At 40.1% G+C, this 13,837-nt stretch overlaps 3 protein-coding genes across 4 annotated transcripts in view; 1 reads left to right on the top strand and 2 right to left on the bottom strand.

Annotated features, from left to right (window-relative positions):
* fat3b (FAT atypical cadherin 3b) overlaps window positions 1-1,094 on the bottom strand; it is a 61,898-nt gene extending 60,804 nt beyond the window's left edge. For both annotated transcript variants that reach the window (XM_032534541.1, XM_032534543.1), the window contains exon 1: window positions 677-1,094. The gene's annotated coding sequence lies outside the window, so the exon portion shown is untranslated. The remainder of the gene's footprint in view (window positions 1-676) is intronic.
* A 200-nt stretch (window positions 1,095-1,294) lies between these two features.
* On the top strand, window positions 1,295-9,205 carry chordc1b (cysteine and histidine-rich domain (CHORD) containing 1b). The gene is made up of 11 exons (XM_032534135.1): window positions 1,295-1,499; window positions 4,076-4,125; window positions 4,203-4,259; window positions 4,418-4,578; window positions 5,166-5,266; window positions 5,575-5,633; window positions 6,358-6,428; window positions 6,640-6,745; window positions 6,950-7,069; window positions 7,177-7,239; window positions 7,580-9,205. Exons 1-11 carry the CDS (start codon window positions 1,436-1,438, stop codon window positions 7,754-7,756), a joined length of 1,029 nt encoding a protein of 342 aa, XP_032390026.1. The 5' UTR covers window positions 1,295-1,435; the 3' UTR covers window positions 7,757-9,205.
* A 379-nt stretch (window positions 9,206-9,584) lies between these two features.
* Window positions 9,585-13,164, bottom strand: LOC116700242 (tyrosinase). The gene is made up of 5 exons (XM_032533262.1): window positions 12,234-13,164; window positions 10,782-10,998; window positions 10,357-10,504; window positions 10,087-10,268; window positions 9,585-9,883 (listed from the first exon to the last, which is right to left on the bottom strand). The coding sequence occupies exons 1-5, from the start codon at window positions 13,053-13,055 to the stop codon at window positions 9,618-9,620; spliced, it is 1,635 nt and encodes a 544-aa protein (XP_032389153.1). The 5' UTR covers window positions 13,056-13,164; the 3' UTR covers window positions 9,585-9,617.
* Between the last annotated feature and the right edge of the window lie 673 nt (window positions 13,165-13,837).

Below are 13,837 nucleotides of genomic sequence, written 5' to 3'. Positions count from 1 at the left end.
GCTGGCATTATAATACAGAGTGCCCTTTAGACACAGATTATTCTTTAGCCTGTAGGCCTACCTTTACTATATTTTAAATGTAGGCTATGACTTTTACAATTTTGTATGAATTTCTACAATGTGGTATTGCTGCGTGTACTTAAATAAAATATCTGAGTAGGCCACTACTTCCACCATTGGTTATTATCAGGTTAACTCCAGTGCACAGCCAAAGTTTAAACTCATTAGTAACTGCCAGGAAAAGGGAATGGAATATGAGGTGGCCTATTTAAAAAATAATAATTCTGTAGGCTACTCTTTTTCTTTTCATTACAACTGCTTTTAAGTAGGTCCACTGTATGGGACACTGTAGCCCTATAGCCTAGCCTACTAAAAGTAGTAACGCCAATGGCATTCTCTTGATCATTTACAACTTAAATACAACAGAAACCACATTTCTTTTGTAAACTGATGAAATATTAAATTCCCTCGCTTATACTGTGTGTATGGACAAAGTATAGGCATCAGCACCAAATTGGCTGTCGTAAATAGGCTGTCAGAATCCAGAGACTCCAATTAACATTCCCCAGAGGGTGACTTTCCCGGCAGACATCGGGGTGCATTTATCATCTCCCATGTTGTTGCAGATGCAATAGAGCTGTTGAAGACATACTTCCCACATCGCAGCGTGTCTTACCTTTACACCAAACAGCTGTCATCAGCGAAAGTAAATCCTTCCCCATGCTCTCTCCGACAGGTCTAAACAAGAAAGGCGAAACAGTCGCGCAGAAGTCGGTGTAGATGTGCGAAATGCAAAATAAATGTGCCCATACCCCGACAGGCAGTTGTCTACTAGGCTGCAGCCATCCTCGTAAAACTATGAGCTATTGCCCCAGTTTCATGCACCTGACTAATAGACCTGATTGCAGTGGGCTAGTTCGGCTTTGTCTGCAATAGTTAACACGAACACTGAAGTTAAGCAGTTAGGTGTGTCAGCTGGCTATGGTTAAGGTCCGAGATAAATGGGGTATGAAGAACATGTGGCTTAACGCAAGTTATGAAGCAACCAGCATCAGTTGTCGCCGAGTGGGACCGCGGTGCGCTCACAGGATGCATGTGGCGATCTTTGCCGAGTGTAGCCGACAATATCCGGAAATGTGATGTGCAGCAGTCTCAGGCAACTGCTACGGCTCTCACACAGATGCTAGATCGGATTCTCTAGACGTGTTGACGTACTTGGATTAGGATTGGTTAGGGTTAGGGTAAACCAATCAGAGGCAGAAAAAGGCGGGCCACGATGCACGTCCTGTGACGTCTAGTGGATCCGATCTACCATATTCTCTCGCGCTCTGTCTCTCTCTCTCACACACACACCGACACACACACACACACACACAAGCTCTTAAGTGGTTAGTTACAATTCTGGCCACCAGTTAAACTTGTTCCACCCACCATCATGTCTGTTTTGTGTTATAATAAAGGATGTGGACAGCGATTTGATCCAGAAAATAACCCAGACGGTGAGTAACGTTATAGCTAGCAAGCTAGTATTTTAACTGTCGCTGTACCCCTAACGTTACCAGTCTGTTAGCAAGCTAACCTCTGATCATCTGGAAATTTCTATAGCCAGCAGGCCTCCTCGGCCCATGTAGCTAGCTAACGTTAACTTGATATTACTGTAGCTGACTGGACCCAACACAGTAAAAACTTCTTTCATCAACACTTACAACTCAAGAAGCCAATAACTCTTGGGCTTGCTGTGAATCGTCAATATGTTGTTAGCATGTTAAGCTCCACATTAGCAGGGTAACTTTGAGACTGCATTGTACCGGGGACAGGACACAGTACGTCGGCTTGAAGTTTCAGAAACACGAGATTCACCGTCTTTACTACATGAAGACTACAGGAGTTTTTTTATTAATGTTGTCACACACCATGTCACCACAAGTGCGAAAACAGCGAAATCACTTTTTCAACAACTCGAAAAACAGACCGGGTTAAACAGAGTCACCGGTCAACATTGAGGTTCAGCTTTTCAAGGTAACGTTATCTCACTGTATGGAAATGTCCATCCCATTGGTTGTTTTCCAGCAGTCTTTGGGTTGTCAAGCAACGTAAGTTCCACATGAAATAAACGTAAACACAAAAGAGACAGAAGTACTGCAAAACTATAACACTAAACATAAAACAGTGACATAGGTCGGATAAAGACATGTTTAAATAATCCTCACAGCCTTCCAGACACTACAGTGTCGTACCTAAGGAAAAGTAAACCTCCTGATGGAGTAGGTGTGTTATTGCATACCTTATAGGTATGACACTTGTGCCCCTAAGTGTGCAAAGATGCACAAAATGTGAGAAACCCATAAGGGATGGAAATAAATAACATATATTCATAAGATAGTAATTTTCTTTAGTACAGTACTGAGCAGTCCTATGCCTGAGGAAAGTCAAAGTATATGTTGAACCCACGCAGTCTGCAGCCATATCAATTTCTGAAAGGGAGAGCAGTATCCCCAATAATCAGGGGCCTCATTAAGAAATCAGGACATTTGACACACATAGTCGTAATGTGTCTACAGTACTAATTTCTAATGGAACCAGTGGCCAAATCCTTAATTAAATGTAACACAAGATTCCTCAGGAGACAGGCATTTTGAACTCATCATGATCTAAACTGATTTTTCCCATCTCATTGCCTTTTGTCATGTATGATGCCATGGTTGAGTTGGTGTTAACAGGTTTGGCACTGTTTTAGGATAGACTACATCATCTTGTTTTTATGTGAGAAACTATGAATTCCTAACTTGACATACAAATCATTAACATGTGTAGTACCCCAACAATACCACTAGAATATTCACTTGTAAGGTTTCCTAGGGAGATCATTTGAATGATAATTTACTTATTTATCTTGAGTTTCCTTACTTAATAGAGTTTGTTCATAAAATTATGTTTTAATGTATTCAAAGCCACTGATCTACATGTAATTTATAGTTGAAAGTGGTATTGTTTTCTTTAGCTCCCATGACAAAACCTCAATGAGTCCCTTATTTCCTTTTATTAGAAATGTCTTCTGTCTTCAAATAATAGGCTACATTATAATGTCAATAAATGCTACTTTCAAACAATAGAGTATATTATTATTAACTTCAGAGGCATTAAGGATTTATGGCATTGCCCAGACACATTTTTCCATTGATTCTACAGGGATTTGTCTTTTAGGGCAGTTTACATTTAAAAAAAATCATGCTGTACTTTTCTGATAAGGCAAATATTAAGTGATGAATTATCAAAGGTTCTGATTGTATCTTAATGTCATAAATCCTCATAAGTTTTTGTATTCATAGAAATTGGTCATGTGTGGTTGTCTTGTATCAGTTTCAGATATATTTTTATTTGGACCGGTTTGGCTTGTATGTTGCTGATATTTAGCCTCAGCATGAAAACTTCTCTACAAAAAATGAGTTAAATAATTATTTCCAATGTATTTTCTAATGCCCAAGTGAAATACACACATGCCATATTACAATATCCATTTCATTCATTTCAGACGATATCTAATCTCATATCACGATATTGATAATTGCCCAGCCCTAAGAGAGAGAATAAATACATTTTTATTTTGTATTTCATCCTACAATCTACACAGTTTTCTGAAGGCAGCATCAGCCATTACTGACCCAAGTCTTTTGAGATGTATCCCACACATAAAAGGAGGATCAAATGCAGACAAGACATCACTGATGTTGTAGTGCTTCACCACAAAAGGGTTGGTCCCCGTTAAACAGCTGAATATGACAATAGATCATTTGTAGTTGTTGATTCTCAAAATGCCTTGCCATATTCAGAAACTAATTTTCTACTTACTTATCATTCACTAAAATATGTATTTCTGCCACAGTGAGCCATTATTTGTGTAACTTGAAAACTGAAGGTTTTGTGTGTTTAATGAAACTCTAATTCAATAAAAGTTGGCCAGAAAAGTCTATAAGTTAGGTTGCATGTTATTTGATGCTGTTGTGGGTAACCATGTTTCCTATATCACCACATTTATTTCTCTAAATTAATCAAAGTTGTGGTTCTTCTTTTACAGATGGTTGCACCTATCATCCAGGAGTCCCAGTATTTCACGATGCATTGAAGGTAAAGTGCCTGAAAATGCACAGCTAGCTTGTGTCTTGTTATCTGCTCAAAGTTAATGTCTGTCTGACTTTCTCCAGGGATGGTCCTGCTGCAAGAGAAGAACCACCGACTTCTCAGACTTCCTCAGCATTGTTGTAAGTTTTAGCTTCTGTTTTAATCCATACTTTTAATCCTCAGTGGTTGTGCTTCCATGGTCTATTGTTGTCATAGGCATTGACTGCCACCTTTGCTGTGGCCATATTGGCCTGGGCACTCCTTTGTGAGTCCAACCCAATGACTTTCTCCTCCACAGGGCTGTACAAAAGGTCCCCACAACAAGGAGAAGCCCCCTGAGCCGGTGAAACCAGATGTGACATCATCAGGAGAAAAGAAAGACGCAGATGACCAAAAGCCAAAGTTTAACGAGTACATCATCTCCGCACCAAGGCCTCAGGAGGCGATTAGCAGGCCGAGGTTGTACAGTTGGCTTTACACATATTTTAATCAATATTGTAGGAATACCCTGTGCTCTTATTATTTGGGCAACATAGCCCCTTTTAAATTAAGCAAACATGTTTTTTGGAGATACAAAGATTTTACCAAATCACATTTAAAGGGGGAAAAACAGACCAAGAAGGATACACTTTCCTCCATTCAGTACATTAGCAGGGCTTTCAGTTTAAAACTATATATGTATCCTTATTATCCCACGTGCCACATTCTGCTTCTATTAATTCTGGTTTAGTGTCCAATGCATAAAAGGGCAAGGACAGTTACAATATCAGAGGTAGAAAATCAGCCTGAATACTGAAGAGCCACATGATAGTCTGAGGAGTTCTAGTCGTTTACCCTGGATGCTTCTCTACAGCGTTCAAAGGAACATGGACAAGCTATTGATGAAGCGATTACTACTTAATAGTGACTATTTTCAAGTAGTTTGTTGGTCTTAGGCTGGCTTTGTGCCCAATACCTCATTTTGAAGTTAATTTATTTATTTTTAATACCTTTTGTCCCTTCCTTTTGTTAATGTTTCATGCCTAATAGATTTGTTACCGTTACAGTGCTGATGAGCCGATGGTGAGATTGCAGCATAATGTCTCCACTTCACTGAAGCAGGCTCTGGAGAGACTGAAGCTTTCTGAAAATGTGGCAGAGAAGAAAGGTGGGAACATAACTTTATCGTCCCCTTCTTTCTCCTCTTAACTCTTCTGGGTTTCTGTTTTTTGTCCTCTTCATCATAAACGACATCCATTACGTCCACTTTTTGTTAGAGTAGACAGGAAGGTCATGTTGACGGGAAGTTAATGGACGGGCTCTGGGAATTTGCCCCACCAGTGTCATTCACATCATGGCGTTTGAGTTAAAGCTGACAGGCACAGGACAACACATCACAACTGTGGATGCCTTTTTTAGATGCTGTTCAAAGCATCTAAGTCAATTATTTGTCTCTTTGTGTCTCTGTTTTTCTAGAGGATGAAAATGATGAGATCAAGATTGGGACATCTTGTAAAAATGGAGGATGTACTAAAGTAAGTGAATGTGTTATGGGAAAGACATTCTGTCATAAATTGTTCATGGTGTTGAAATGAGTAACAATAAATCTCTTTATCCATACCTCTGGCAACAACAGTTTAAATGTTTACATTAATTTAGCTTTAAATTTATGCTGTGGTTAGGGTGAAAATGGTGGATTCTGCCAAATAAGTTCCCACTAAGCCTGATTCAATTAACATATTTGAACATATCTATCACAGATGTCATTAAATAAAAATGTAAACAAATAATGAAGATAATGCCCCAAAAGAGCTCATCGCTTTGGTTAAGGTGAAAATCATAGAGTTCCTTTACCTCCTCCACAGTGTTTGCTCTGAGACGGCTGCAAAGCAACATTTTTTGCTCAAGCTAATCTAGCCTGTCAGAGCAGAAACCCCCAAGATTAGAACATAAATTGTAAAGAAGATTGGCATTGACAGGTTTTGTAGAAGCTTGGCGTAGGACTTTAATGATTTACATAATTGCACGTTAACTGATCTGATGGAAAGCCATGAGATATGCTCTCAAGGGCTGCCTACTTTTTATGTGATTATTCATTTGGGATCTTGGTAGAGTCTAAATTGGAATGTTTTTAATTTTTACCAAAGTTTTTATCAGAGAACAAGATATTAGTCATTAATCCCTATTTGTATTTTTGATGGCAAAAATGATCCGGTTTAGTCTTTTAAACTAGACTTTTTTTCCTTTTTTTTGTTTTAGAGTTTTGATGGACCTGCAAGCGATTCGGATGTATGCTTATACCACTCTGGATTTCCTATCTTCCATGAAGGGTAAGTACTGAAAAACTCTCCATCTATGCGTTTCACTGTAATGTCATGAAATGGTAGATATTCTGTAACTGTAAACTGTAAAAGAAACATTAAGAGCAACACTGATATTTTCCTGTCCGTCTTCCTGTTTGTCTTGTTCATTGGTTCACTTGAGTGACAAGTTACTGACTGCTTAAAATCTCACGGGTGTTTGTCTTTCCTGCATCTTCAGGATGAAATACTGGAGCTGCTGTAAGAAGAAAACCTCTGACTTTAACACCTTCCTCTCTCAAGAGGGCTGTACCAAGGGAACACATGTATGGAGAAAAAAAGATGCGGTAGGTGTGCTCCTTTGACAGCGAGTGTTCATTTATGTGTGCTAGTCCATGTGAGAAAGCCTCAGCTGTGACTCCATCTAGTGGTGTTGGTAAACACTTGCACAGAGGACAGCATGCTGGGGACTGAATGGTTGCATCTTCAATTTGTGTCTTAAAAAAGTCAAACACTGCCTCAAATGTTGTTTATTTGAAATCTCCATACAGGGTAAGAAAGTGGTTCCATGTCGGTTTGACTGGCACCAGACAGGGGCGCAGGTCATCATCTCTATCTACGCCAAGAACGCTGTCCCGGAGCTGAGCTATGTGGATGCAAACAGCACCACGGTGAGGGACACCACCGGTCTGTCAGAGGATTTCTGTCCATATCTAACTGCTTAGTTTTTGTGATTGTGTCCTTCTCTATCTAATTATTCTTTTATTTTCTCTTTCAGCTCGACATCCATGTTATATTTGAGGGGGAGAAGGAATTTGTGCAGAAAATCAGCTTGTGGGGAGTAAGTGCAGCATCACTTTCAACCTGATGGAAGAAGTCTAATAACTAATACCACTTTTTGCACAGCTTTCCAGATACCACAATATAACATACTTTCATGGACATTATTGTATGTTTGATTATTTAATATGCTACTGAGCTACACTAGAGGTCTTTGCTGTCAGGTTTGAAAATGGCAGTAACTGGACTTTGAAAATAAAGGTTCAGCTATAAATAAACCCCAGTTAAAACATGACTTGATACTGCTCATAACTCAGTCGTTAGCCCGACCAGTTTACCTGTGATCACCTTATACCGAAGGAGCTAAGCCATCTTTGTCACACTCTCTCCTTTCCTTGTAGGTGATAGATGTGAGTAAAAGCATAGTGAACATGATGGCCGCCAAGATCGAGGTCGCCGTGAAGAAGTCCGAGCCCATGACATGGGCTCGTCTGGACCTTCCTCCCCCGCCCCTGCCCAAGGAAGAGGAGAAGGAGAGGGAAAAAGAGGAGACTGATAGCGAGGATGAAGATGAATGATGAGGAATTCAAATACAAACGGTGTGTATTTTTAGCTGAATCTAAGGCCACGCAGTCCATTCCTTACCTCTTTTTGTCTCTTTTGCTGCCATGGAAGTTTGGCCTCTACTTTCAACATTTCCAGTGTTTTCTTTTTCATTCTTAGTTCTTATACATACAAACAAACTTGCCTTTGTCCATTTTTCTTGACTTTTGATACTTCTGTTGTTCATTATATATGCTGGAATGCTACAAATCTTCAAGTATTTTTTTTTTTGTTCAAGTTCTGAATGATAACGGGAACACTTTGGCAGATTTTTAATCAAGTCAGACTATGACACAGTTTCTAGTTGCACTGAAACCCCCTGGAAACACCACCACCCAATGGGATAGTCGTCAGGTGTGACCATGATTAATCCCAGACCCATAAAGCATTTCATGTGAACTGCTCATATTAAGTCTTCATAATGGACCACATTTGTAACCATCCTCTATTGTATCCCATGTATGTGTGGCAATGAAGCTGCTTCATGTAGTTTGAGTAGGACATTTGGATCTCTAATAGTCCACACTTGTTTAATGGAGTTTATTCTGAATAAATTGTGTTATAAGACACAACAGTTCCTTGGGACTCGTTAACTTAGAAATTAAGATGTTCTCCGACTACTCCGCCTTTTCCAGTTAAAATAATAGATTTGCTCCAAGGTCTTTTTACATGATTATTCCCTTCTGTCAATTTTGTACAAGTTTTGCTTCTAAATGATCAATGCTGTAATTGTTTCCTCATTTCTTGTTAAAGCAACCTTAGTTTTAATATTGAGAATGTACTGTAATATCAAAGAATGCCGATTGAATACAAAGTATGTTTTGGCAAAGTACTGTATGATAACAACGCTATGCTTGACAGCATGTCTCAAGTCTAGGATGTATGAATTATGCTTGGCCGAATGACACCATTACCTAAGAGTACAATGATTAGGTAACCAATTCATCTTACCAAAAATAGACTTTTGTGTTAAGCTTTTAAAGGTGTGGTGTGAATATTTCTGACATTCAGTTTATGCAGACCAAGTTTGTTAAAGTGGTATTAACACCAGACTCTTCCAACAGTTGTCTGACCTTGTGAAAGAAACACTTCTCTTGAATTAAATTGTGAGTATATGACATTTCAAGTGAAGATTTTGATCCACATGCAACGTTGGGAATTTCAGTGACTTTTACAAATGTCAAAAGGTTTTCAAAACCGTTAACATAACTTCAAGGTTAGAATATTGAATTATGTCACGATCCTGTGGAGATGTCGCAGACCTTGACATCTATGCAGCTATTATCACTTTTTTTTCTCCTTCGAAAAGCATGTCAAACACCACAAACATGAATAATCAAATTAAATGTTAACTAAAATGTGGTTTCACTCATTTCCCACACAAAGATAATAAAAGAAAGTGCCCCAAGGCTTTTGTACATTTATCTGAAGAGTTTGTATTTCTTGTTGTGAAGATCAATTAATGCATCTAAGATATAATGTCTTAATAAATGTCTGCGTACATGATTGGTGCAACATACAGCAGAACCTTATTTTTAAGTTACTTTTTCAAGTAATGGAACACTTGCATGACGGTAATCATACATGTTGCACAGACTTTCTGAAAAGAGCTTGAATTTAGGTCTACAAGTTGAGGGTGGAACCTTTTAACATGCCTCTTAACCCATAACAAAATGTCCTACATGCACAGTTTTGTAATGTTTTAATACAGTTCAAATACATTGCCAATAACAAATATTATAGACTCATTACAATAAGCCAACAATGTATAAATTACTGTGCTTTAATATTAAAATTCATAGATGCATGCATCACTGCACAGGGCTGGCTGTGCCTTCAGATAGTTGTTTGGTAGTTGTGATGTTTGGGGTCCTCTGTGTCACTACTCAAGATAAGTGGCTGTCTTTCCGGAAGAGCAAATGTGTTTTTCCATTTGCTCATGTGCAGCCAAGACGACCCTCCATATCGCCGTTTTGCAGTTAGGATTGCAGCCGCTATGGTCACTGCTACAATTCCTCCACAGAGCCCTGCAAGCAGCAGCCAGGGCCACACATCCTGCATTTCCTCCAGGTAAGGACGCATGGATTCTGCTAGTCTCTGGTCTGGAAAAAAAGATAGAAGTAGGCAAATGTTTGAGTAAAACAAGGATAGTAAGTAATCTAAATCTGAGTGGGCTAAATGATCTTTCCTTTACAGAAAAACTTGATTTAAAATAAATTAAACAAATACATATCTGTAAATGCATTTTTTTGGGAAAAGAAATGGAAAGTAATGTGAAAAATAGAAAAGCCCCATTAGAACTTACTAGCATTTAGCAGATGTGAATATTCATATCCCAGGTCCTTGCTGGAGATGAAGAATTCTCTGTTTCTGTAGAGGGGAATGAAGGGCACCATGTGGTACTCCCTGTTGTGCCCGATGGGAGCATCCGATTCTGGATATTGTGATGGAGATGGTCCATGTCTCCTGAGCCACTGCTCATAAATGCTTTCATAGAGAATGAATGTTAAGTGCAAGTGTGTAAATCTACTCAAATTCTAAAGTAAGTGTGTGTGTGTGTGTGTGTGTGTCTCACCTGTCGACAAAAGCGTGGTGGAGAAGGAATATAGGGTCATTTGCTGAGCCCTGCACTGAGGACATGGATCCGTTCATGAACACATGGAGAGCAGCATGCATGCCCAAACGAGAACTGTTTCCTAACCCAGTCTTAGGATCCCCAAATCCTGCAAAATAAGTTCAGCATTACCCAAGGTGGCAGCAGCATTTGTTGTTGAATATATTGTCATATACAGTATAATGATATTCATTTTTGTTTTTCATTGACAATCTGAAAAAAAGATCCAAAACGGATACACTATTGCTCTTTGCACAACAGCTTCTTACAATAAATAGATGGTATAGTGCATTATTTAAATCAAACTGTGTGTGTGTGTGTGTGTGTGTGTGTGTGTGTGTGTGTGTGCGTGCGTGCGTACACATATGCATGCGTGCCTATCTGACCTTCCAGAGTGTTCCTGAAGCTCATGTTGGCACCGCGGTCCATGGCTCCGGTGTCATAGTTGGTCAGACTGAGAGTGAACTCTACATCTGCGGAAGTTGGTAATCGTTCAACCAAATTACGGTTGTGGTTTCCAGGGTTACGACGCAATGGGCCTTCGTCCACAGCATCACATAACACACCCCTGTCATTGTAGTCCTGTGCTTGGGAGCACAGTACCTGTTGATGGAGACAAACAGAAACATATTGCAATAATGAGGCACACATCCCAGTAATACAGTGAATACCAAGCATGTTGCAGTTGTTACAAATGATGTAGGCTTATTGTTACTAGAAGTTGGTTACAGCGTTTGGAAATAACCATTACAATGATATCACGTTTAATGTGTTGTTAGCCTACTGTCAAGGTAAATGTCACTGAAGCAGGACAAACCTAAATGTGAAAGTTTTGTTTTTTTAGAATGTAATGTGTATATATTTATTCATTGAACAATAGGCAAGTGTATCATTGATGAGTTAATTTCAATGCCCCTGCATTTTAATGATCTTTTAAGTAATAATGTCTAACATAGGCAACAATTCAGAACTAAATCTCACTTCAACATGTTATCTGAAAAGTGAACCACCCATACTACTTATACTGAACAAAATTATAAACGCAACACTTTTGTTTTGTCCCCATTTTTCATGAGCTGAACTCAAAGATCTATGACTTTTTCTATGTACACAAAAGGCTTATCTTTCTCAAATATTGTTCCCAAAACTGCTTAAATCTGTATTGGTATATCTAGTGTTACGGTTAGGGTTCATCCGTGAAGAAGTGCCAGAAGCCATCGAATGAGAACATTTGCCCACTCAAGTCGGTTACAACAACAAACTGCAGCTGCAATTCAGTAAAATTGCACATTTTAGAATGGCCTTTTTTGTGTCAACCCTAAGTGCACGTGCAGGTCAGCATCTTCATATGCACACCTTTGAGGTGGATGGATTATCTCTGCAAAGTAGAAGTGCTCACTAACACAGATTTAGACAGTTATGTGAACAATATTTGAGAGAAATAAGCCTTCTGTGAATGTAGAAAAAGTCTTAGGTCTTTGAGTTCAACTCATGAAAACTGGGGGCAAAAACAAGTGTTGCGTTTATAAGTTTGTTCAGTGTATATAGACTTTTGAACTCTTGAGCTCTTGAACTCATCACTTGATGTAGGCTAAATATGTTATATTGAATCCGTACATTTTAACTTTACACAAATGTATTATTGTTTATTTTTTATTTTATAGGCCTACATATTTATTGAGCATTGTTGGAGGAAGCTTAAGTTAATTTATCACAAACAACTTTAATCTTGATATTTTTACTGTAGGGCGTAAGAAAAGAAAGGAAAAGAAAACCGAAGGGATGAACAGAATAACTCTGGCATCCCCCCAGGAGAGAAGCCGGAGGAGTTACTTTACCTTCCAAGAAGAGAAGACCGAGCCTGGGCTGAGAAGACTGGGATCCTGGGAGCTCCGGTCCCCCATCAGTTCGTTCGTGCACACGTCACATCCCTGGGCGTCCCGCCAATCCCAGTACGGGATGGTGAAGTCCATGTCTCCGGTCAGCTTCCTGATCTCATGCTCCCAGTGCAGCAGGTATAAGCGGTGCCACGGGAGAAACGCAGGCGCCCAGTGGGCGAAGTCCACATCGGTCCACACATTCCCCGGCCCGCCTAGCAACGCGTTCCGGGACACATAATAATGCATCCACACAAACACATCATACAAAGACACATCAGCGAACATCGGATTGGAACCGTTTTCCATCTCCTGGTAGGTCCCGGTAGCCACTACATAGTCCCTGCTCGTCGTCTGCTTGGCCAAGTTCAGGTAAGACATTAGTCTGAGCCTCTCTGCCCGGGACAGGTGAAATATGTTCCTCCTGAGAGACTTTCTCCTGTCATTGCAGTTTACCCCAAAGTAGCCAAACTTACAGTCCGCGCAGTTGAAACCCATGAAGTTCCCTGCACACTGGCAAGTCCGGTTGTAAAAAACCAAGGGCCACTTCTCCCTGTCGTCCAACCCGGAGAAGGGGTACTGCGGCCCGTCGGGCTGGTCCGACACCTCCACATCCCGGCAGAAACCCCGACCAGAGCTGGCTCCGCAGGGCGAACCGTCCCCTTCCCAGGACGGGCAGCATTCCTTGGTGCGTAAAGCTTCCCGGGTGGCACAGAGACGGGGGAATTGTTGATAGGAGGGTACAAAACAAAACATTAAACTAATGATTGTTAGTTTCAACATTACATCAAGATTTTACTTTGCAGACGGAAAGTAGGCTTGTCGGCGCACGTTCCAAGTGATTATTTCACAGGGATTTTTTTTTTTATGTTTTCTCCAGGCACCCCCTCCTTGTTGAGCCAGTCACATGATAGTCTTAACCTCAGGCTTACCACATTCATTAGAGGGGCACTCATTCAAAACATGCAGCCAATTCTCCTTACAGAGAAAGAAAAGTCCAGTGAACCATTTACATAAAGGGATTTGTAGTAATAATAATTAGGGACGAACAAAAGTTAAAGGGGATCATTCAATCAAAACATTAATATAGCAGCAAACTAATATTTGCCATGTAAATATATTGGAACAATGGCATCCCGAGCAGAAAATGAAGTCACATATCTGTGTGTAATGCAGCCTAATCTGAATTTCTGTGTTTGTTTTGATTGCCAGTTTTGGTGCACGTGGCCGTTAAAGACGTAGATTTCATGGAGGCCTATTGGGGAACGGTGTGTTCGGAGCCGTGAGGCCGCTGTTTGTTTCAGTATGTCGAGTAGCCCGAAACTCATTTTAATGTCCACTTAGGCCAATACAATATCATAATGATAGCATACAAAAGAAATTCGTACAGTCAGAGGCATACGGGCCTGTATCTGGCGAGAACTGAGGGCCCCACTATATCACACATTAGTTTCAATGATTGTAGGGCTGCTGGAACATTCTGCTTTCTAGTCGAGTCATGAGCATAAAACAGGCGTAGCTCATGATCTCTTCACACACACACACACACATACACACACACACAC

Source organism: Etheostoma spectabile, chromosome 13, assembly GCF_008692095.1.
Source record: "Etheostoma spectabile isolate EspeVRDwgs_2016 chromosome 13, UIUC_Espe_1.0, whole genome shotgun sequence".
NCBI classification, from domain to species: Eukaryota; Metazoa; Chordata; class Actinopteri; order Perciformes; family Percidae; genus Etheostoma; species Etheostoma spectabile.
This window is presented reverse-complemented; position numbering and strand designations above follow the sequence as displayed.